This window comes from Tasmannia lanceolata, unplaced genomic scaffold (genome assembly GCF_043159265.1).
Source record: "Tasmannia lanceolata isolate RefF3 unplaced genomic scaffold, GAP_Taslan_0.1 ptg000012l, whole genome shotgun sequence".
In the NCBI taxonomy this organism is placed as follows: domain Eukaryota; kingdom Viridiplantae; phylum Streptophyta; class Magnoliopsida; order Canellales; family Winteraceae; genus Tasmannia; species Tasmannia lanceolata.
This window is the reverse complement of record NW_027518689.1, coordinates 36,561,273-36,582,950: the sequence shown is the minus strand read 5'-3', so window position 1 is coordinate 36,582,950 and position 21,678 is coordinate 36,561,273. Positions and strand designations below refer to the sequence as shown.

Here is a 21,678-nt window from a genome sequence, read left to right as displayed (position 1 = left end):
ACAAAATGAATAGATTTGCCAGCTCATGTTGAGGGAGACAGAGAGGGAAAGGGGTACTTCCTACCGCAGGGGAGAGGTTGAGGGGAAATGAGGGTGAAGGAAACTGCGTGGATTTCCAATTACTTATTTCCACAGCTTATTTGGAAATCTGATTTTTTTTCACTGTCAGTGGCTGAATTGGAAATTCAAGGATTTAATCCGGATCCAAATGTCAACACAAAAAGGGCTGCAAATGTGAGAATTCCAAGTCAAAATCTTCTCCGCATCCAAACGGGCCATCAATTCATTTACAATCCTCCTCCTAAAACATTAAGTCCCTGTTTTTTTTAGATTATGACAACCGAGTCCCCAACCGGTTGTTGGACTGAATGCTGGGAAAAAGCAAAAAAGCATATTCAAACGTTATTCAAAAATTTGAAGTTTCTCAAAATCTCCACAAATGCTGGGAAAATGGGTTTTTAATAGGCCCTAAATGGACTAAAAAGCCAGTATCTAATATAAACGACTAAAATAAGCTCTAAAAATAGGAAAATGACTATGCTACAAAATTACCACTACCACCACATGTGTAAATGAACAAATGCAATAAGCCTATGCTAGGGAAATATAAAAGGCTGATGCAATAACTCCAAGGGGATGCTCTTGCATTAGAAACGTTAGGATGTTCAAGGGTCTAGTAAAGTCTCCTCATTTCCTCTTCACCAAGGTGCTTGAGCTGACCATCTCATGGGTTAGGGCTCTTCCTGGTATCAAATTCATCTTAGCAGATGACATATGACGGGGATGGAAGGAAGTTCGCTAAAACAATTAGCAGATGCGCCGGTGGCTCAATTATGGGTCCTACCTAAGGAGGGATATTTAAAGCTAAACTTCGATGGTTCTAGCTTGGAAAATCATCGGCAAGCAAGAGTAGGTAGTCTCCTTCGTGATGACGGAAGTAGTACGAGTTGGGCGTTCTCATGTCCCATTTGGATTGCAACCTCCAATGAGGCGGAGATTAGGACTTTTCCATCATGGAATAAGGTTGATTAATCTCAATATCCTTAATCGGGTCTTCGTGGAAGGGGATTCACTCAACGCGATAAAATGGTTGGAGGGGTCTCTTCCTCATCCATGCTGGTTTGCACATTGGATTGATGAGATATTGGACCGTGCGAAGGGTTCTTCGATCTCTTTCCACCATGTGAGAAGATCGACGAATAGCAAGGCGAATAGGCTAGCGGGAGGCTCCCTCGAAAGCAAAATCGGAAGTGTTTGATTTTGTCCCTCCTTGTTGAGTTTCATCTTGTGCTTTCGTTTTCTCTTCTTCATTTCACTTGTACATTGATCGTCACGATTCCCTGTTTTTTTTTCTTTTTAATCCAATTCTTTACGATTCAAAGAAAATTCGAAGACTATCTTTATTGCATATGAACAATGAGGAGTCATTTTTGGAGCCATTGAAGCCAAAGGATTCAAGATGCACACGTAACCTTCAGAACCACTCCCTTGGTGCATGGTGTAAGCCATACAATGCTTTCTTAAGTCACAAACAGAAGACATGTGACGACGACATGTGACGGGAGTCAAAAAATTCCAAAAGGGTGGGTCATGAATACCTCTTCATCAACTATGCTGTGTAGAAATTATTTTACATCAAGTTGACGTGTTGAGGACAATAGAAATTGCTAGTCAAATGGTACATGGGTATTACTGTATTAGTACTCAACTTAATGCTCCCCATGGCCCCTCTTTTTTTTTATATGTTTATATTGTATGGGCTTAACATCAAATGTTTAACCGGCCATATCTGGTACTTACATACTTTCAAGTCAATAGAGCACCCAAATTTGACTTTCCTGCAACTTTTCAGGCAATAGAACACCTACCTTCCAATCCTTTCCTTTCTCATTAGCCACGTCACTTTCCTTTCCTTTCCCAGGGTCCTAAAGCCACCGAACACACCCTTTTAGGGTTCTATTTTCAATTCTTTTTTTCGGGACACCCTTATCTATCAGCTCTCATTTGATTTTGAAGGCTATTATAATTCTCAAAATACTCTTAACAACAGCCAATCAGAAATGTATTTTTCCCAATTAAATATGATTACGACCATAGTTAGCAAAATTCCGTTTTAAATGGCTTTTAAAAAAAAAAAACGCGTTTTATTGGTGTGCCGTTTAAAACTTTTACAACAAATAAAACTCCATTTTTTTTTGGCAAACGTTTCAAACACGTTTAAAATACGTTTTAAAAACTTTTTTTGCCAACTTTTCAATTTTACCCTCACCATATTATTTTGTAAATGATAAAATTCTAAACTCATTTTCTTTTGTTTCCGTTTTTTTACTATGTTTTTTTAAACCAGTACCGTATTAAAGTCGAATTTTTGCCGAATCACGTGTTGCTAACTGTGGTTACGAGTAGTGAATGGAAACGTGTACAAAAGACAATATTCGTCGGGGACAATTTAGCCTTTCAAGAATACTAGTTGCAGTTCCGTGCGATGCATGGGGCGTATCCATTGAGATAGAGAGAAAGAGAAGTGCTGTTTGGGTTTTGAATCTTGCTTGGGAATATGAAACATGTTTGAGACGGGGTTGATTTTAGGCTTTTTTTTTAAGTCCAATATACGATTTGTGCAAGCCTTGATTTTAGGAATTTTTTTTGAATCCAATTATATTAATCGTATGGTGAAAAACGAATATAATCAAGACTTGATTTTGGCTATTTAATCCATTAATTTAGGCTATTTAATCTGCAAGCCTTGATTTTAGAAAAAAATTTAATCCAATATATTACTCGTATGGTGAAATGAGTATAATGAAGCCTTGATTTTAGGCCTTTTTTAGTCGGTGAAACGAATATAATGAAGCATTGATTTTAGGCCTTTTTTTTATCCAGTATAGGAATCATATTTATTGATTAAGGCATTAGTCCTTAAAAAGCATACGTTTTTTAAATAAGGGAATGCAAATCGTACGTTTTTTAAATAAGGGAATGCAAGCGTTTTTAAATTTCGGGGTGCCAAGTGGGGACACCCCAGCTTACCACATTCAGCTTTATAGATATAGATAGATTTTCAAAACACCTCCATTTGATAAATAAATTTTCAGAATAAAGAGACCGGGGTCTTCACAGCCCATGCAACTAGTGCCTAGCGAAACGTACGCCGAGAATATTTTTTGCCATTTTGGCATGGAAGATTCTCTAATGCTGAAATCGACGGGCCCATTAGATCCTGTTCTGAGTCGTTAGTAATCCATAGGACCAAATTTTAACTGAGGAATGATAGAGGCAAGGACGCCCTTGCATAAAGAGCTGGAAAAAGTCCCCTTAATTGGATCCATATTATTTTCGGTAATCTTTTATAATCCTCTGAGAAAGTAATTTCAGTCGCACTTAATGACGTGATCCGATCAAGGATTCAAGGGCCCTTTTCCGGCTCTCTATGCAAGGGCGCCCTTGCATTTATCATTCCTCATTTTAACTTAGGTTTTTAGGCTGCTGGTTTGGGGGTCCACTCTTGGAATTCTTCACATTGCCCATTAGCCCTAGTGTGAAGGATTGATAGGCTGACTGTCTGACATTCTCTGAGGTTTCATTTGTAAAAAAAACCACGTTTTCTTCTTGGCCATTGGGATAAGATTGAATCTTCGGAATGCAAATGTCGAGATCACAACGCAAAGACGAAAATAGCGAGAGGCTTCCTTTCTTTCTACAACCCATTACTAGGATAAAAAAGAGGAGGTGGGATTCTTGGTATCTGCCAGAAAGGAAAAGGAAAGATTGCTCATCATCCCAGTGTTGTTTTGGAAGCTTGCAATTATTGTTCTATAGTACGTAACGTAATGGCTCATGGCTTTTGAACCGTTGCGCGTTAATACCGTGTCAAGGTTAAAATTACTAAAAACACCCTGTAGGACTTTGTAGCTAGAGCTACTAAAATGACTAAATAACCCTCTGCATCAAAATGAAGTACAACCCGAGGTTAGATGCGGCAATGTGGAAGAGGACAGAAGTACAAGTGGGTGCTTCAATGATCCAAACCTTTTTATTTTGTATCCCTTCTATGGATGCAGCATAGTGCAAAATTTACTCCACGGGATGTCAATAGACCCGTATGGATAGGACCAAGTCACAGCGGTTGGATCCGTCAAATCTTATTTAGATCCATATCCTAAGGTCTGAAAGATCGGACCAGGGCATATGCATCGGAATCTACCAGATTTGATTAGAGGGTGCTAATGTATGCTTCATATACATTGTATATGAAAGAATATTTATGAAGCATATTTTCACTGTATCATCCCTAATCAAAACTATTTCCTCTCCTTCCCTCTCTTGTTTCTTAATTCCTTATCACCTCTTCCCCTAACCCTAACGCTGAAGCTAAATGCTTGTAAGCAGTTTAGATTAATTCGTTTATTTACTTATTTAATTGAATAAATTGTTTTGATGCATGGTAATAATGAACAAAATAGTTTAATTTTTTTTCAAACTTCTAAATGCATATGCAGATTGGGCCTATGACACTCGGATGGACAGATTTGTAATGGATTATGACCCAAACACGAAGGCCCTGTTCGTTTCAGATTTTGACAACCGATTGTGAGGCCTAACCCTACTATCGGACTAAAATTTAAATGTAATTTTGAGACCAATAATAAGTTTTGGGCTTACAAATCTGTCGTCATACTTTGAAACACCCAGATCCTAACGGTTGGATTCAAAGAATGCTTATCACGTCAATTGAAGTCTGAAAGGATTTGAAAGATTCATGACCCATTAATTTAGAGGGTTGGAATCGTACAATGGATCCCTATCATCTTTCTAATCCATGGTATAATGACCCCACTAATTATGGCAATAACTTGGTGGAGAATAATACAGAGCTCGTGGACAGGGTAGTTTGGTACAAGTGTTATAACAAAAATAGGAGACGTTTGTAATTTGTTCGTAGTGGCCGGATGAGAAGAAGAGCCGCGGAAAAGCGAGAGACGGAGAGAGTGCCCGCATATATATTTGCGGACGCGCGGCAGGGGTGACCCACATTATCCCCCCACTTGCAAGTTGCAATACATTCATCCCTCTAAAACTGTGTTGTCCTCATTATCTTTCTCCCTAATTTCATCCCTCTCTGTTTCTATCCAATCCTTCTCTGTACATATGAAGAAATCTCAGCAGCAGGAGGAACACTCAAGAGATCATATTCCTCAAGATAAGAAAAAAACAATGAGCGTGCCAGGGAGCCGAACGCGCGTGGGGAAGTACGAGATCGGGAAAACCCTAGGTGAAGGAACGTTTGCCAAGGTGAAATACGCGCGGAATGTGGAGACGGACGAGTACGTAGCCATCAAGGTGTTAGATAAGGCCCAGGTCCTCCGCCACAAGATGGTCGAACAGGTCCCCTTCTTATCTCTCTCTTATTTAAAAAAACTCGGTTAGGATTGATTAGAGCTCTATTCGTTTTGTCTTTAGTTTTACGCTGCTTGATTTCTTCTGTTATTGAATGGAATAATGATTTCGCGAATTGGGTTTCTTTCTTGATTTGATTTGCTTCATTTTCTTGATCCCCTTCCTAGTTTAAAGGGAAAACCCAATCAAAATTTGAAAACGTGGAAATAAGTTCTCACCCTGATTTGAATTTGGTTTGGTTTTTTTTTTTTTTTTTTGTTTCATCCTTTCAATTTTTTCCATCTTTTTTCCCTTTTTTATTACTAATAATTTCAATAGAGGGAGAATGTTTCTTGGTCGCTGACTGTCGGGTTTACTTCCAGAATTTTATGTGCGATTTTCAAAATTTGACCTGTAATTTTTATATAACTGGGTCTTGGATTTAGCCCTGGCATTGGAATATTTAAATTTTAAATATATTTCTGGATACTATACACAATTTAGAAGGTTTAAAAAAAAAAAAACTAGACATCTAAGGGCTATAGCTATAAGCTATCCTCTAGAGCGGGCAAAAATACAGGTGGGTCCCACCTGTTTGGTGATCTAAACCGTTCTTCATTCATCAAGTCCACTGTGGATGGACGATGCCGCGAAAATCTCTCCTGGTGGACAATCAGAACCATTTGATATGTGTAGGACTATAGGACTGGTTTCTAGAGTGTTAGGAAATTAATGAGATGGACTGATGGATTAATAATATGAACTGATTTGATAAAAGGTGTGGACTGTTGTGACAAAAGAGTAGAAATGTTGGAATGAATTAGATGGACTGTGGTAACTGATTTGGTGGACTGTTATTATGATCAAATCTCGCTTTTGTCTCTGAAAGAGTAGTTTGGATTTGTATATCTTGAAACCATTTCACAGTTACTGATATGAATCTATTCTAAATCCAAAGCAATCTGCTACGCTAATTAATCAATAGTTATGATTTGTAGTTGCAAGGGAAAACCTGCAAGGACATTGTAAAATGCCCACCAATATCGTCCTTAACTATGATGGCAAAACCTCCATAGGGGGTTTTGGTCTGCCAATTCTCATAAACTTTCTATCATTTAAGGTGTAGTTGCCTATTTATTTTTTTCTATTTATTAATAGTCTAGTAATTCTAACTAGTTTTTTATTTGAGTAATTCCCTCAATCTCCCCTGCATCAGATTTTTTTTTTTTTTTGAATAGTTTACTAGATCATTTGTGGCATACAAGGATAAGCATTAATCATTTTTCTATTCAAACTAAAGTTACTATTACCAAGGGATTGCCTTCTTTGGATATGGAGCATTTGTTCATAATTTGTCTTTAGTAAATATCATGAAACTCTGCAGAGTATCTCAAATTCTTGAGTAGTTCATCTGTTTGTAATGGTTGTGAGTAAACCTAAGGACTATTTTTTTTCGATTACCAGATAAAAAGAGAAATTTCTACCATGAAGCTGATCAAGCATCCAAATGTTGTCAAGCTCCATGAGGTAATTGATAATTAATTTTCCATTTTTCCCTTCTTTCTTAGTTTAATGCAACTGCTACTAGAATCATATTATATACCTTCATAGATGGATTTTAACGCCTTAAAAGCTTTTGATTGTGGCCCAAGCTTTACATTTTATACTATGACTTGATTTTGTAGCATTATAATTTTTTTTTTGAAGTAAACTTTATATTGCCTCAGCTTATGCCTGTTAAATGAACTGTGTGTCCTTACATTTATTTAGATAAAAAAATTCAGTATGTTTTCTTTCTAATAGATTCAATATAACTGCATTCCTATGTTCCTTAATCTACATTTCTTTGTGCCCATTATAGGTCATGGCAAGCAAGACAAAGATATATATTGTGCTTGAATTTGTCAATGGAGGCGAGCTCTTTGACAAAATAGTAAGGATTTATTGCTTGATTTGTATTTTTGAAAACTCTCAAGATTCATTCATGCATCAAACATGGGATATACATGTTAATATATTCATAAATAAATGAGGGTTTGTACATAGACATGCACATCTATGTATGGATTTACCTATGTATGCTAATAGGATGATGGTAACGTATATACATGTACATAACTGATTTGCCTATGTAGGTGTAGTGAGTGCACGTAAGCATGCACTCGTGCATCTACTTAGGTGTGATACTTAGCATTACCTTACCAGATATTTGATTGTTAGGTCAACCATGGGAGGCTTAAGGAGGATGAAGCTAGGAGATATTTTCAGCAGCTTATTAACGCTGTGGATTACTGTCACAGTAGAGGCGTGTACCACAGAGATTTGAAGGTTAAGAAAAATTTTGAGATTTATTTACTAAGTATTTTATATTGGCTTTTGGAAGGTTTCATGCATTCTCTACTCACATATAGCAATTGCATGTTTTGCAGCCGGAAAATTTACTCCTGGATTCGTTTGGTCTTCTTAAAGTTTCAGACTTTGGATTAAGTGCACTTTCACAACAAATACGGGTAAGTATTATGCTTCACTCCAAGCTTCCTTGAGGTGTGCACAATAGAAGCATAAGCTTTTCCAATGCATATTTGCATCAATCGCCAATTGAATTAGTGAAGATGGATAATAGTTCTAAACATAACCAATAGAAGTATATAATTTGCTAACATCATTGATTGGTTCTACATTTTCTTGTATACCCTTTTGATCAATGGAAAACTTTATTCCATCTTTCTGTATGGACTTTTTTTTGAATGGTAGCCAAAAAATATATTGCAAATAAAGGACGACTGAGATTGTCAAAGTACAAAGAGAGATAAAAGAAGGGGGGAGCTGCTAGACTCCCCAAAAATACAAAAATCAAGGAGGCAGACCATCAAATAAAGGTAGCACTTCCCTAGATACTCCATCTCTCGCGAAGCTATCCGCTTCTGAATTTGCGGATCGACATACATGCTGAAACACAATATGATATGATCCAGTCCAATCTAGCCTCATCGAATAGGCTGTCGAATCTCCAAGGATGATTTTGCGATCCTTTTAGCCAACGGATGACATTTAAAGAATCCCCTTCCACAACTACATTAGTCATTTGCTGTCGCGCCAAAAGTTTTACGCCTTGGTGCGGTCCGAACTTCGGCCTCCATTGCATTCGCTACCCCTATAGGCCCTGCAAAGGCTCATAGCACCTCCTCCCTTTCGTTTCTAAGAGCACCTCCTACGCCGGCCGGCCCAAGATTCCGCAAGATGGATCCATCGAAATTCAACTTAAGTAAACCCACGGGAGGAGGAGCCCAATCCTGGACCACTTTTGTTTTGAAGATTTTGCTCTGTTGCTATAGTATACCATTTTGTTTTGTGCAAAATCCTCCGACCTCCTAAATTATTCATATTTCTCTTTCTTCACCTTTTAGATCCATAAACCTTGATTTTTTTAACCTTTTTTTTTTATAATCTAAAAACCAGAAGTGGTAATTAGTCTATAGACCTTTATTTGGTTGGGTGAAATGTTTTGTTTTGGCATGGTTGCCAGACCAGGAAATGTATGTGGGAATTGATTTGAGAAATGGCTGTGGAAACAGGAATTGAAAAAAGCTTTGGTATTTGTGGAGAAACAATTCTCCCGGTAACTACAGATTTGAGAAATACAGTGTGTCAACAGTGGGGAGAGATAAAGAAAAAGAAAGCTCCCTTTCTCTAGAAGTCTCTGAAGTGAAAACTTGGAATGCAGTGATGAAGGGTTTTTACTTTTTAGTCTAAAGGAACAAAAGAACATGGACTTATGCTCTGATGACATGTAAAATTCTAAATCAGATGACATGTAAAATTCTAAATCAGAAGCACATAATAAATTGAGCTATGAAATGATTGGATGGATAATAGCAAAAGTGTGTCACATGATTGCATGGCTAGCTAACGAGGAGTTGTAGTGGTGATATCTTGACTAGGTAAATACTAAAATCTTGCTCCCAACCTTAAGTTTTTGTAAAATTTTATTGTTTATGTGCTGCTTTACTGGTCATTTATGTTTTTGTAAAGTTCTGTTCTGTCTTTTAGACCTGTAGGTAGGCCTAATGAGGGTGAAGAGGCGGAAGGGTTTCTTGTTTCTTCTCCATCAATTTATTTTTTTAATGGAACCGATTCAATAGGCAATGCAACCCATGGCATAGGAAACCTCTAGATTAGGATCTGTCACTGTTGGTCGAAAAGATTCAGTCTGACTGAGAAATGAAAAACTAAATACAATGCTAATCTGATCACCGAGTTCAGCGTAACACCAAAGTATCGTCCCCAAAATGGAGGTGAGACATGGTTGGGGCAGATTCCCCCACAAGAAAAAAACCTTCTACAACCCTTATCCAACCTCATCACATCCTACCAAAAGCCTCCCCCACCATAGTGAAGAGAAATGATGAAAGACGATCTCCTTGTTCGAGACCGCTCGAGATTTTGAAGAAATTAATCACACCACTATTTGCAAAAATAAAGAAATATGGGGTTAAAATGCACGCCATATTCCATTTTGACACCATTGATCAAAGCCCATGTTCCTCAACAAATCATAAGTCTTTTCAATGTTAATTTTGCAAATAATCCCGCTTACCTTCTCTCCTCATTGAGTCAGCAGACTCGTTTTCAATCAAAACCCCGTCATGAATCTGGCTTCGATGAATGCCCCTTGAAATGTGGGAATTAGCTTAACCCCATATTTTTCTCAATTGTCTAGCAAACACGTCTTTTCAATGTTAATTTTGCAAATAACCCCCTTCTTACCTTCCCTTCTCTTGGAGTTAGTGGACCATTATAAATCAAAACTTCATCAAGAATTTGGCAACCTTCGATGAATGCCCCTTGAAATGAGGGAATCACCGAAACCATCATTTTTCCTAAATTTCTAGCGCACAAATTGGCTAGGATCTTGCAAATGCTACCCACAAGTCTGTCTGAGCAAAAATTTTGATCTCCATTGAGATTTGTAAGTGGTATTGACTTCTTTATTGGCAGAACCTTTCTCATAAACTCATTTTGCTGCCTTCAATAAGGTCATCCTTTATTCACTCCTAGTTTCCTTGCTAAAAACCCATAGCAAAAGTAAAAACCCTATGGGCCCAGATCTTTTTCTCCTATCCATTGAGAAGACCACTTATGTTACTCTTCTTTTTCCAACTCATGCTCGACCATCTTTCTTTGTCCAAAGACAGAGAAAATCCCACCCCCATCAAGCGAAAGTCGAAACATCCATTCCTCTGTGTAGCGTAAAGACACCTATAATATCTCAAAGTAAAAACAATAACATAATGGAAAGTTGAAGTACAGATACAAGTCCGACAAATTACTTAAAAACAAGAAAGAAATGGTAGATCTAGGTCATACAACCTTTTTTTTATGTGCAAGGGCGGAGAAAATTTATGTGATAAGCGGTATGGTAGAGGAAGTGGAGATGCCTGTTGTTATCCTTTATAATAGACATCCTCTTTATATGGGTCGCCTAGAAGATTCATAAATGCTACAATAGGTTTACGTCATGGGGACCCCTTTCTCCCTTCCTATTCACTATCTTGGAAGATTCTCGCTGTGGAATGATGAAGAAATCCAGATCCCGAGACATGATTGAAGGATTGGAAATCAGCCAAACTGAGCTGCAAATCTCGCATTTGCAGTACCCTGATGATATGTTAATTTTCAGTAGCCATGAACTTTGGAAATTCAAAAACATGAATGCCACCTGTAGATGTTTTGAGTCTATTACTAGGCAATGAATTAATTTTGCTATTTCTTAGCTTCTTGGAATCTGTCTTATGGACTCGGAGATTGTGGACTTTGCTAGGATTTTTGGTTGCAGAATTGGATCTATCCCCAATTCCAATTCGATTCCACCCCTCAAAGAGCCTCTTGGACCCAGTTACATAGCGACTTTATAAGAGTCTGTCGGTCTGTCTGCTTGGAAGAAAATTCTTTTAAATTCTCATGTTCTTAGGGATAGAATCATGCTTATTAAGGTTGTTTTGTCTAACCTTTCCATTCACTACATATCATTGTTCCATTGCAATGTGTCTGACTAATAAGATTGAGCAACTTCAACATTTTTTGTGGAACGACAAAGAGAGCGGTAGGAATTATCATTTAGTCAATTGGGATGAGGTTTTTATGTTAAAAAGAGGGTGATTTTGTCAGCAGAAGGTTGAGGTTGATGAGTAAGGCTTTGGTAGGGAAATGGCTGTGGAGGTTTGGCTAAGATAGAGAGTGTCTCTGGAAAATGGCTATGGAGGTTTGATGAAGATAGAGTTTCTCTGGGAGACAATTGTTGAGGTTATTTATGGATCTAGTTTTGGGGGCTGGTCTCCAGTCGATGAGTGTAGAGTTAAGGGGATCTTGGTTTTACGTCATATTATGAACGTTAATTCCCCTTTTCCAGAAGGTACCCGTTTTAGAGTTGGAAGAAAGAGAAAAAAAAATGTGTGCATGAGTGTTGTGTTGTATTGTTTGTTTGTGTGTGTGTGTGTGTGTTTGTGTTTTTTTTTGGTGGGGGGGGGGGGGGGGGAGCATATTTTGGTTAGATGAGTGGTGTGGTCACAGACCTCTGAAATTGGAATTCATGGTCCTTTTCAATGTGGCCTCTAATAAAAGTATTAGTGTGGCTGGTTTTTTGCCAAAAAAAAAAAATGGAATGGTGGAGTGGAATGTTAAGTTTCATAGGATTTTTTTTTTGAGTGGGAGGTGTTAGACACATGTAATAAGCCTGAGGGCAGTTTAGTCATTGTATATATAAATATGTATATAAACTAGGGAGATGTCCTCCTCATATTGCAGACATCATAAGTTCTTGTATGGACTAAAACAATCCCCAAGAGCATGGTTTGGACGCTTTAGTGATGCAATTATAAGATTTGGTATGTGATAGTGTGCTGTAGATTACTTTGTGTTCAGCTGCCGTTCAGATGCAGGGCATTTTCTACTCATTGTTTATGTAGACGATATCATCATTACATGGAGTGATACTACTGGCATACAGAGGTTGAAGGTATTCCTACAAAAAGAATTTGCTACAAAGGATCTTGGACTCTTTCGATATTTCCTGGGGATTGAGGTTGCATACTCTGGTACTAGTTTATCTCTCTCACAGAGAAAATATGTACTAGATTTGTTGGAGGAGACTGGTTCCATAGGGATGAAACCAGCTACTGTGCCAATGGAACCTAATACCAAACTTATGACAGAAGAAAGAGACTTGATGGATGATCCTGGTAGATATCACCGACTAGTTGGGAAGTTTATCTATCTTGCTGTTACTCGCCCAGACATTTCGTGTGCAGTTGGGGTGGTTAGTCAGTTTATGAGCACACCACGCACTTGTCACTGGGCAGCGGTAGCTTAGAAGCAGGAACCTTCTCTCGGGGTGTTCGGCGCTCCTTAGGAAGGGAGCTTCCAGGGAGCGCGACCCCAGAGAGATAGGAACTGCTCTAATGACACTCCAATCCTGCTTCTATTACTCTATAGGTCCCACCATCACCAACTTCCTTACATGAAACTCCTCCAACTCTTCATAGTACTTCATTGGAGCAAGCACAAAGGCTTGTCCATCTTCAGAAGGCACGAGGAACGAGTGCACACAAATGAAGATGGTTAGAAATTAGCTTTTAGATGTACTTAAATTTTGAAAGATACATATGAAAATGGTTAGAAACTATTATTTTTTGATGTACTTGAATTTTGAAAGATATATAAAGAAAATATTACATACACGCTCCCATGGCGCTCCCAAACTTAGACTCTTCTAGACCCCACGCTTCCCTGCCCCCGCTCCCGCCTCCGCCTCCACCCCCGCTCCCGCACCCGCTTCGTGCTTCTAAGAGCGGTAGTTCAGAACCTTCGTTATTTAAAGGGGGCACCAGGGAAAGGTCTCCTATTCAAGAAACATGGACATACCCGTGTGGAAGGCTTTTGTGATGCAGATTGGACAGCTTCTCCAGCAGACAGGAGATCGATCCACCACAGGATTTTGTACCTTTGTTGGGGGGGGGGGGGGGGCCTTGTATCATGGCGAAGTAAAAACCAGGATATAGTTTCCACGTCTAGTGCAGAAGCAGAGTATCGAGCTATGTCACACACGAGTGGAGAGCTTCTCTGGCTACGATCTCTCCCATTTGAGATTGGTTTTTCATTATCATTTCTAGCACAACTTTATTGTGATAATAAAGCTGCCATTTACGTTGCTACAAATCCTGTATTTCATGAGAGGACTAAGCATATTGAGGTAGCTGTCATTTCATTCGCCAAAGGATACAGAGGGGCGAAGTTCAAGTTGCCTTCACTCAATCTGTAGATCAACTAGCAGATGTGTTTACTAAGCCCTTAAGCAAAGCTAAACTCAATGACATTTGTAACAAGCTAGAAATGTGTAATATCTACATTTCAACTTGAGGGGAGTGTTAGACATATGTAATAAGCCTGAGGACAGTTTAGTTATTGTATATAATTCTAATATATAAATATGATAGAGAGGGGAAGTTAGTCTCTAACTCTTCTCATTCTCTCATTTCCACTCTAACAGGAGGTTTTTTTATTGGTTCTTTCACGGAGAAAATCAATTCGGTGGTCATAAAGAGATTATGGGTCGATAAAAGGATTTGGAATTGGTCCTTAGAGAGTAAGTTCTCTGTCCATTCTATTTTTTATTGTCAAATGGTTCAATTGTCGAACCCTTCACCAGCTTGGATAGCCTGGGGTTCCTTTTACCCCGTAGAATTATTGTCTTTTGTTGGACAACGTGCCTTGATAAGATCCATATCATGGATAATTTTCACAAGGGATAGAAGATTATTATTAATCACTATGCTTTTTGCTTAGCTGATCACGATTCTGATAATCACCTATTTCTTCATTACAGTTTCATGTGTGAAATCTGACCTTTCATTTTTAGACTAAGTTGAGTAAATCCTGGTCATATTGCATACCTTTTTTTGTTTTGGACCTTTGTCCCGTGGCCTTCTAGAGGTAGAACACTTTGTAACATTTCTTTTGTAGCCTCCCTTTGGCTAGTTTAGAGAAAAAAGGACATGAGAATTTTTTTGGGGCCTCTAGAGTCTAGACATGTTTTTAGCATCCAAAAGAAAATCTTCTCTTTGGTGGTTCATTGGGCAACGACCCTTCCTATCTTTAGTGTTATCTTTGCGAATTCCTTTTGCAAGTCCGGGGAGGATATTCGGGTAAGCAGATTCAGAAAGGAGTGCCCTTGTCCCAGGTGGGGCCCTCCTCCTGCTGGGTTTCTGAAGCTAAATTTTGACTGTTCAAGTCTGGGCTATTCAGAGTTAGTTGGTATTGGGGGTCTGTTCAACGACTCTGAGAGGGAGGTTAGTCTTTGGTCCAATTGGTGAGAAAGATTCAAATGAGGTAGAAGTCCTAGTGATTCTTACTAGAATCCACACTTTAGACCAGACTCTTTTGGACCATGCTAACGTTGAGGGAGACCCTCAATGTCGTTAAGTGGGTGAGAAATGGAGGCAGCTATCGTTGGAGGTTTGCAGGTGCTTTTGAGAAAATTCTTTAGAAGATTGATAGCCATGATATTGGTATCCAGCATGCTTGGCGTTCTGCAAACAGTGATGCCGGTTTTCCAAATCAAGTTGTCAGAGATGTGACTTTTGATAATTTGCCTCCTTCAGGAGCATTATATTGTTGTTTCTCTGTTCTTATTTTTGGGGGTTGATTCTTATTTGTTGCTTCCTTGCTCGTTCTTTTGGACCACCCCCAGTCTCGTTGCTTCTTTTTAATATTATCATCATTAAAAAAAGAGAAAAAACTAGGGATGTTTCTCTCGTTTCTACTTTTTGAGTGCACCATTTATACCTTTATTACTGTCATCTTTGCTTGGAGTACAACCATTAGCAGCTACATGGGTGATTTGGTAACAAATGGTGCAATGCACGCATATGTTCAATTTGATCCAAGGACACCTATGTTTGGTGATGGTTTGTAATTGTTTTCCACTTCTAATTGTCTTTCATATTTTGGAGAATTTTTCGTTCTGGCTTGCTTCCCTTTAATATCTTCATAATTTAGCTCTCTCTCTCTCTCTCTCTCTCTCTCTCTCTCCACACCCAAAAATGCATTTTTGTCATTCTGATTAATATTGAATACCACAGGAGGATGGACTGCTTCACACTGCCTGTGGAACCCCAAATTATGTTGCCCCTGAGGTATCTATTGGTCTCTTACATGGCATTATAACAGCGGCTCAAAGAAGCAACCAAAAAAAGTTTCTTATGTTGCAAGCTTTGTCTTTCAGGTGCTCAATGATAAAGGTTATGATGGTACGGTTGCCGATATATGGTCCTGTGGTGTCATTCTTTTTGTTCTTATGGCCGGATACTTGCCTTTTGATGATTCAAACCTCATGGCTTTGTATAAAAAAGTAAGGATTTGGTTGTTACATTTTCTCTCTCCTCATTCCAAGGATAATCTTGTCCAGATTACGGATGTTTTTTTTAATGTCAACTTTATCCAGATTATTGATGTAGAATTTAGTTTTCATCAATCTGCAGATCTGGAAGGCAGATTTCACTTGTCCTTTGTGGTTTTCTTCCAGTGCCAAGAAATTAATTCAGCGTATTCTTGACCCAAATCCTCTTACCGTAAGTCCCAAAATTTCATTTTCGTAGTTTCACCATTCTTCAATTTAAAGCATGTTTTGTAGACTTCACATCATGCTTGACTCGCTAAAGTATAGAGGATGCATTAGATATCTATTGCTATATACTTTTATGCGTGCATTCTGGAATATGATGTACAATTGTAAGTTTTTTTTGGTTGCAGCGCATAAAAGTTGCCGAAATTTTAGAAAATGAGTGGTTTAAGAAAGGATACAGGCCACCAGATTTCGAGCATGAGGTGGAAGTGAACCTTGACGACGTTGATGCCGTTTTTAATGACTCGGAGGTACTACCTTTCATTCGAATTCTGAAATTGTGCTTTATAATTTGGTGAGGGGTGCAAGTATTGTTATGTCCACTTATGACACGTTTTCATGCACGGTAGGGAGCATCGAAAAGCAAGCTTTGCACATGGATTTGTTATATGTAATTTTTTCCATGGAAAATGATTCGTCTAAAGATATTTTGATGAAATTTATGCTTTGTTTCATTTATAGGAACATCATGTGAAAGAAAAGAAAGAGAAGCCTGAATCAATGAATGCGTTTGAGCTCATTTCAAGGTCGCAGGTTTTCAATCTCGGAAATTTATTTGAGAAGCAGATGGTATGTTAACAGAGCTATTCTCATTTTCATTGTTTTTTTTTAAAGAACCTTCCTTTCTTGTTAAGTAGACTTTGAGTTATTGGCTGAGCATTTAAATTTCCAAATTATAGGGCCTTGTCAAGCGAGAAACACGTTTTACTTCCCAATGCCCTGCAAATGAAATAATATCTCGAATTGAGGAAGCTGCTAAGCCTCTTGGTTTTAATGTACGCAAGCAAAACTACAAGGTAAATTGCAATTTTTTAGGTCTAAAATCTTGATCCGTCTTTGTGAATATTATTTTGGTAAGGGTATTTATCCTTTGCAATATGTTTTTGTTTGTATCCATCAAAACTTACATCTTGAGATGCAATTACATTATTTGTGTATCCCCTATTCCAGATGAAGTTGCAAGGTGACAAGACTGGGAGGAAGGGCCACTTGTCTGTAGCTACAGAGGTACTTGGTCTTTCTTTCGGATTCCTTAATGTTAGATATTTTTAAAATATTCTGAAGTATAAAAATTAAACGGCATTTTGATTCTTCAAAAGACACCAGTTTTGTGAAATGGTGTTTTGATTATTAAAAAGACACTCATTTAGTGAAAGGCTGTTTTGATTATTCAAGAGACCTGTTTCGTGACAAGGTGTTTTGATTATTCAAAAGACACGCACTTGTTTGATAAAAAGTTGTTTTTATTATTTAAAAGACACTTGTTTTATGAAAGGGTGTTTTCTTCTTGTCTCTTTCTTTTCCATATAAGCGCCGGCAAACTGGTTTGCTATTGTACCTGGGGTGCGCCCCTTGATCGATAGTTTTTAGGCATCGTTAGTGGGAAAATAGAGGGCTATAAAGTATTGGGAACAATTGGTATGATGAGTGATCAAATTATGTGCATGACCTAAATAAATACCTCCAAGAGAACCAATCCCCATAATGTATTATGATTGTAGCCTTCCTACGGAAAATTCAAAAGGTGGAGTCAATGGTCAATGTTTAATGTCCTCTTATCATTTGTAGTAGTGGATTCAATTATATTCAATTAGTATGTTGAAAAAAATACAGGATTGTTGGATATTTTCAAAATATTTTAATTTTAAAATATAAAAATGAAAGGATGTTTTTATTCAAAATACACTTTGTGAAAGCATATTTTGATTTTTTAAAAGGCACTTTTTAGTGAATGGGTGTTTTGATTATTCAAAAGACACTTGTTTTGTGAATGGGTGTTTTCATGTCTTTTCATCCTTTCAATTAAAAGAGGCTTAGGCTCTCATTTTCATGCATCCTTTTAGAATTGTCTAGGATTTTTCTGGATTTATGTTCTTTCTGTCTCTTTCCTTTCCATCCAAGTGCGGGCATACTGGTTCTCCATTGAACATGGGGTGCAGCCCTTGATCAATAGTTTGTGGACATTATCAGGACTTTCTTTCCTTGCAGCCACCTGCATAAATGGGGATATAAAAGTCTTAAATTATTAGGGACAATTGGTACGATGAATGATCAAATTATGTGCATGACCTAAGTAAATAGAACACAGGCCACGGAAAATTCAGAAGGTAAGATCAATGTTAAACGTCATCTTATCATTTGAAGCAGTGGGTTCAGTTATATTCAATATACTGATTAGACGTTCTTATATTTTTTTTTTTTGAGAATTGACAATTTTTTTGATACTATGGAAATTACATTGGGGACCAGCGGTCCCAACTTGCAATGCATAGAATCAGTTAAGGATGACCAGGAGCATACTCCTAGACCAGTTAAAGGAAAGGAGAAAATCTACTAATTCATCCGCTACAGTGAGGACCACCCATCCATGCACTGTCCTCCTACCAAGTCTTCATCACTCCCCCAAAACTCCATAGCACTGCCCCAAGGCGTCCATTCGACCGAATCCAACAAAAAATGCCAAACTTGGGGGCTTCTCATGCAAGGCTTTCCTCAAAACAGACTTGTCATCACCATTTAGATAGTCATTTAGTTTGGTGATCTATACAAGCCATCAAAGCCAGAAGAGACTCAGCCATGCTATGTTGAATCTGGGTCTCTAGCAGATATACAATCCCCAAAAACGGGATCAGGACTTCCAAAGGGTCGCTGATCGCCAAAACTTCCTCCACCATACAGCTACCCATCGCCTTAATGTGGAAACGTTTTTGGCTCCCTTCAATACAAAATCTGATTCCCAAGATCCCGGTGAAGTCCCAAAACAAAATAAGGGAGATCTGACTACATAGGGAAGCTAGCCTTCCCGGTTCCTCAAGGAAAGCCATTCCTACTTTGTTAAGGATTCTGTGTTCAAAAACTAGATGGAGAGGGCCTTTTAATAGCAAAGCGAGTATAGAGCCTTGGAACCTCCACTCCTAGGGAGGAGAGCTATGAGTCTGACAATACGCGTCCCTAGCAACCAATAAATACAAAAATCTAAACATGCAGGTATTTTTAATTGTCATAGCCTTTTCCGACCCCAGGAACCCCAGCTATAGACTTAGCTATAGATAGGGCCAAATCCGGGAAGGCCAGCTTCCCTAAGTAGTCAACCCCAGGAACCCCAGCTATAGACGTTCTTATATTATTATTAGTATTTTTTTAAATAGCGAGTGATTGTTGGGTATTTTCAAAATAACTCTTATTTTTAAAATATGAAAACGAAAGGGTGTTTTGATTATTCAAATAGCACTTGTTGTATTTTACCTACCAATGCTAGCATTTCATTTGTTTTTCTCAGGTCTTTGAGGTTGCTCCTTCCCTCCACATGGTGGAGCTTCGTAAGACTGGTGGCGACACATTGGAGTTTCACAAGGCATGTTAAGTTTAAACTCTCAATTCTACCTGGAAATTTCATAGAACATTGTTATTTCTCAAGGAAGACTAACTAATGTCTTTATTCTTCATTTTTTTTTGAATAAATGGCAGTTCTACAAGAACTTCTCATCAGGGTTAAAAGACATTGTCTGGAAATCTGAATCTCTCCCGGAAGAGACAAGGTAGATCAGCTTGTAATTATGCATGAACAAGTTTATGGAAACCATTTGTTTACTGGCTTCAAATATGTTTGCGCAGGTCATAACAGATCCTTTGTCATAGCCACAATGATCGATTCCATTATTTCTCCATTTTTTGTTCTTTGATATTTATGCTGGAGTTTGAACCCATGGCCAAATGTTGGGTCACAGATCACCTTCCAATTGAGCCCTTTATGAATTTTATCAAAGTTATGTCATATAGAACCGTGTCAAAAATGGATATTGTGGGCTTGTGTTCAAGTATGAAGGCTGCAGATGATAGAATGTGATGCCATAAATTGGTATTGAAGGAACACTTAAGATTGAGTATAAACAGGATATGTCTTTCTTTTAGGCCTTCAAAAAGGCTGTTTCTTTGGTATATGATTGTGTTGAATTTCTTATTACAGCTCATGAAACTGGCGAACTTTTCATTTGCACAAATATATGAATTTATTCTCCATATATTTTATCACTTTGATTTGTGTATAATCCATGTACATTTCAGTTGATGTGTTATGTAAGAGTCCATTCCTTTGTTGTCGAGTATGTGTTATGTAAGAGTCTCCATTAGTTGTGTTCTTGCTTTCCATAACTTGGCCTGACTTGCTGTAAGATTTTTTCTTTGGATATAGTGACCGGTGCCCAGATGAAAACATAGTTTGTTTTGATAAGAATGTCAAAAGATCTCTAGTTTGAGAGAAAAGAAAATAATACTGACACTACTAGTGAAAGTTCGGGCAAAGTGGGGGGTTTCATCGCCCAAAAAAAAAAAAAAAAGAAACTGTTTTTTTTTTTTTTTCTTTTTTCTGAAAGGTAACAATTTCAATTCGTAAGTATAAAATTTACATATTAACACACGGGACAAGCTGTGCCTATTATTATTAATAGATCTTAAGAAATCCCCGAATCCTCGATGAAGATATTTCCACACTTGGTCGTCTTACACCATCCTTTGCCAAAGTGTCCGCTATCAAACTATTATTATTTGTTGTTAAGAGAAAGCCTTCAAAAGAACAAAAATAGCTCACCAAGTGAAATTTTAGGCTCTTTATTTTTTAAGCATAAGCTCTTCGATATTTTCAGACTCAATTACACTTAATGAGAAAGAATAAATAAATCGCTTATTAAAAATGGAATAATTATAGGGGACTGATATCCACACTATGGGATTTTTATAATGGCACTATTGAGCTACTGATATCTGCAATTCAACTGCTAGAGAAGAGAGGAGAACTAGGGTGTTAATGTTTTGATAATAGGTGAAACTTTTTTATTATTTAACCAGCTGTCAAAAGCCATTACAGTTCCCAAAAAGCTCTCAGCAGCCAATTAAAACAGAAGCGACAAGACTAGGCCCGACCCGAAAATAATATGGGTCCGGTTTAGAAATCATGGGCCTTGGGTAGGGTTGGCTTTTAAATTGGATAATCTGACTCAATCTTGGGTAGGGCCGGGTTTAAAGAAAAAAACCCGAAACCCGACCCAACTCATATGGGTGTACTGTGACTTTCTTAAATATCGCTTGAATAACATAGCAAATTATGTTCCAATATGTTGATACAATTAGGGAAATGATTTCAGCACAACCATGTTTTGATAAATGCGCTCATGTATCTTGTCTTTTAGCTTTTAACTGTCAGGTAAGTGTTTTTTGGGAACCGTAAAAACTCTTTTACAGCTCTTTAAATACTAAAAGACAAGAAACATGAGCGTCTTGTATCAAAACATGGTTGTGTTGAAATCATTTCCTTACAATTATTTTCATTGAGATGATCATGTCTATTATGTGAAAATATAGTGCCCTTCTTAAACGTATACACTTGATGACATAAATTTAGATATTTAGTGTGAAGATTTGTTTTTGTTTTTGTTTTATTTTTTTGTCCTACAATCTTTAAAATTAGTCACTATCCTACGCTAAAAAATGAAAAGCCGACCCAGCCTAACCCAACCCGAGAAACTATCTTAGGTAGGATCGGGTTTACAAATCTCTGGGTTTCCGCTGAGATAATTCTCGGGTAGCGTAGGGTTTTGGCAAACCCAACTTGCCTGACCCGAGTTGCA

General features: G+C 37.9%; 1 protein-coding gene across 1 annotated transcript; it reads left to right on the top strand.

Annotated features, from left to right (window-relative positions):
* Positions 1-4,922: 4,922 nt before the first annotated feature.
* Positions 4,923-20,086, top strand: CIPK9 (CBL-interacting protein kinase 9). Its single transcript, XM_077392329.1, has 15 exons — positions 4,923-5,385; positions 6,841-6,903; positions 7,238-7,309; positions 7,597-7,704; positions 7,806-7,886; positions 15,513-15,566; positions 15,656-15,781; positions 15,912-16,001; positions 16,183-16,305; positions 16,517-16,624; positions 16,735-16,851; positions 17,006-17,062; positions 19,335-19,409; positions 19,523-19,593; positions 19,670-20,086. Exons 1-15 carry the CDS (start codon positions 5,149-5,151, stop codon positions 19,674-19,676), a joined length of 1,389 nt encoding a protein of 462 aa, XP_077248444.1. The 5' UTR covers positions 4,923-5,148; the 3' UTR covers positions 19,677-20,086.
* The last annotated feature ends 1,592 nt before the right edge of the window (positions 20,087-21,678 follow it).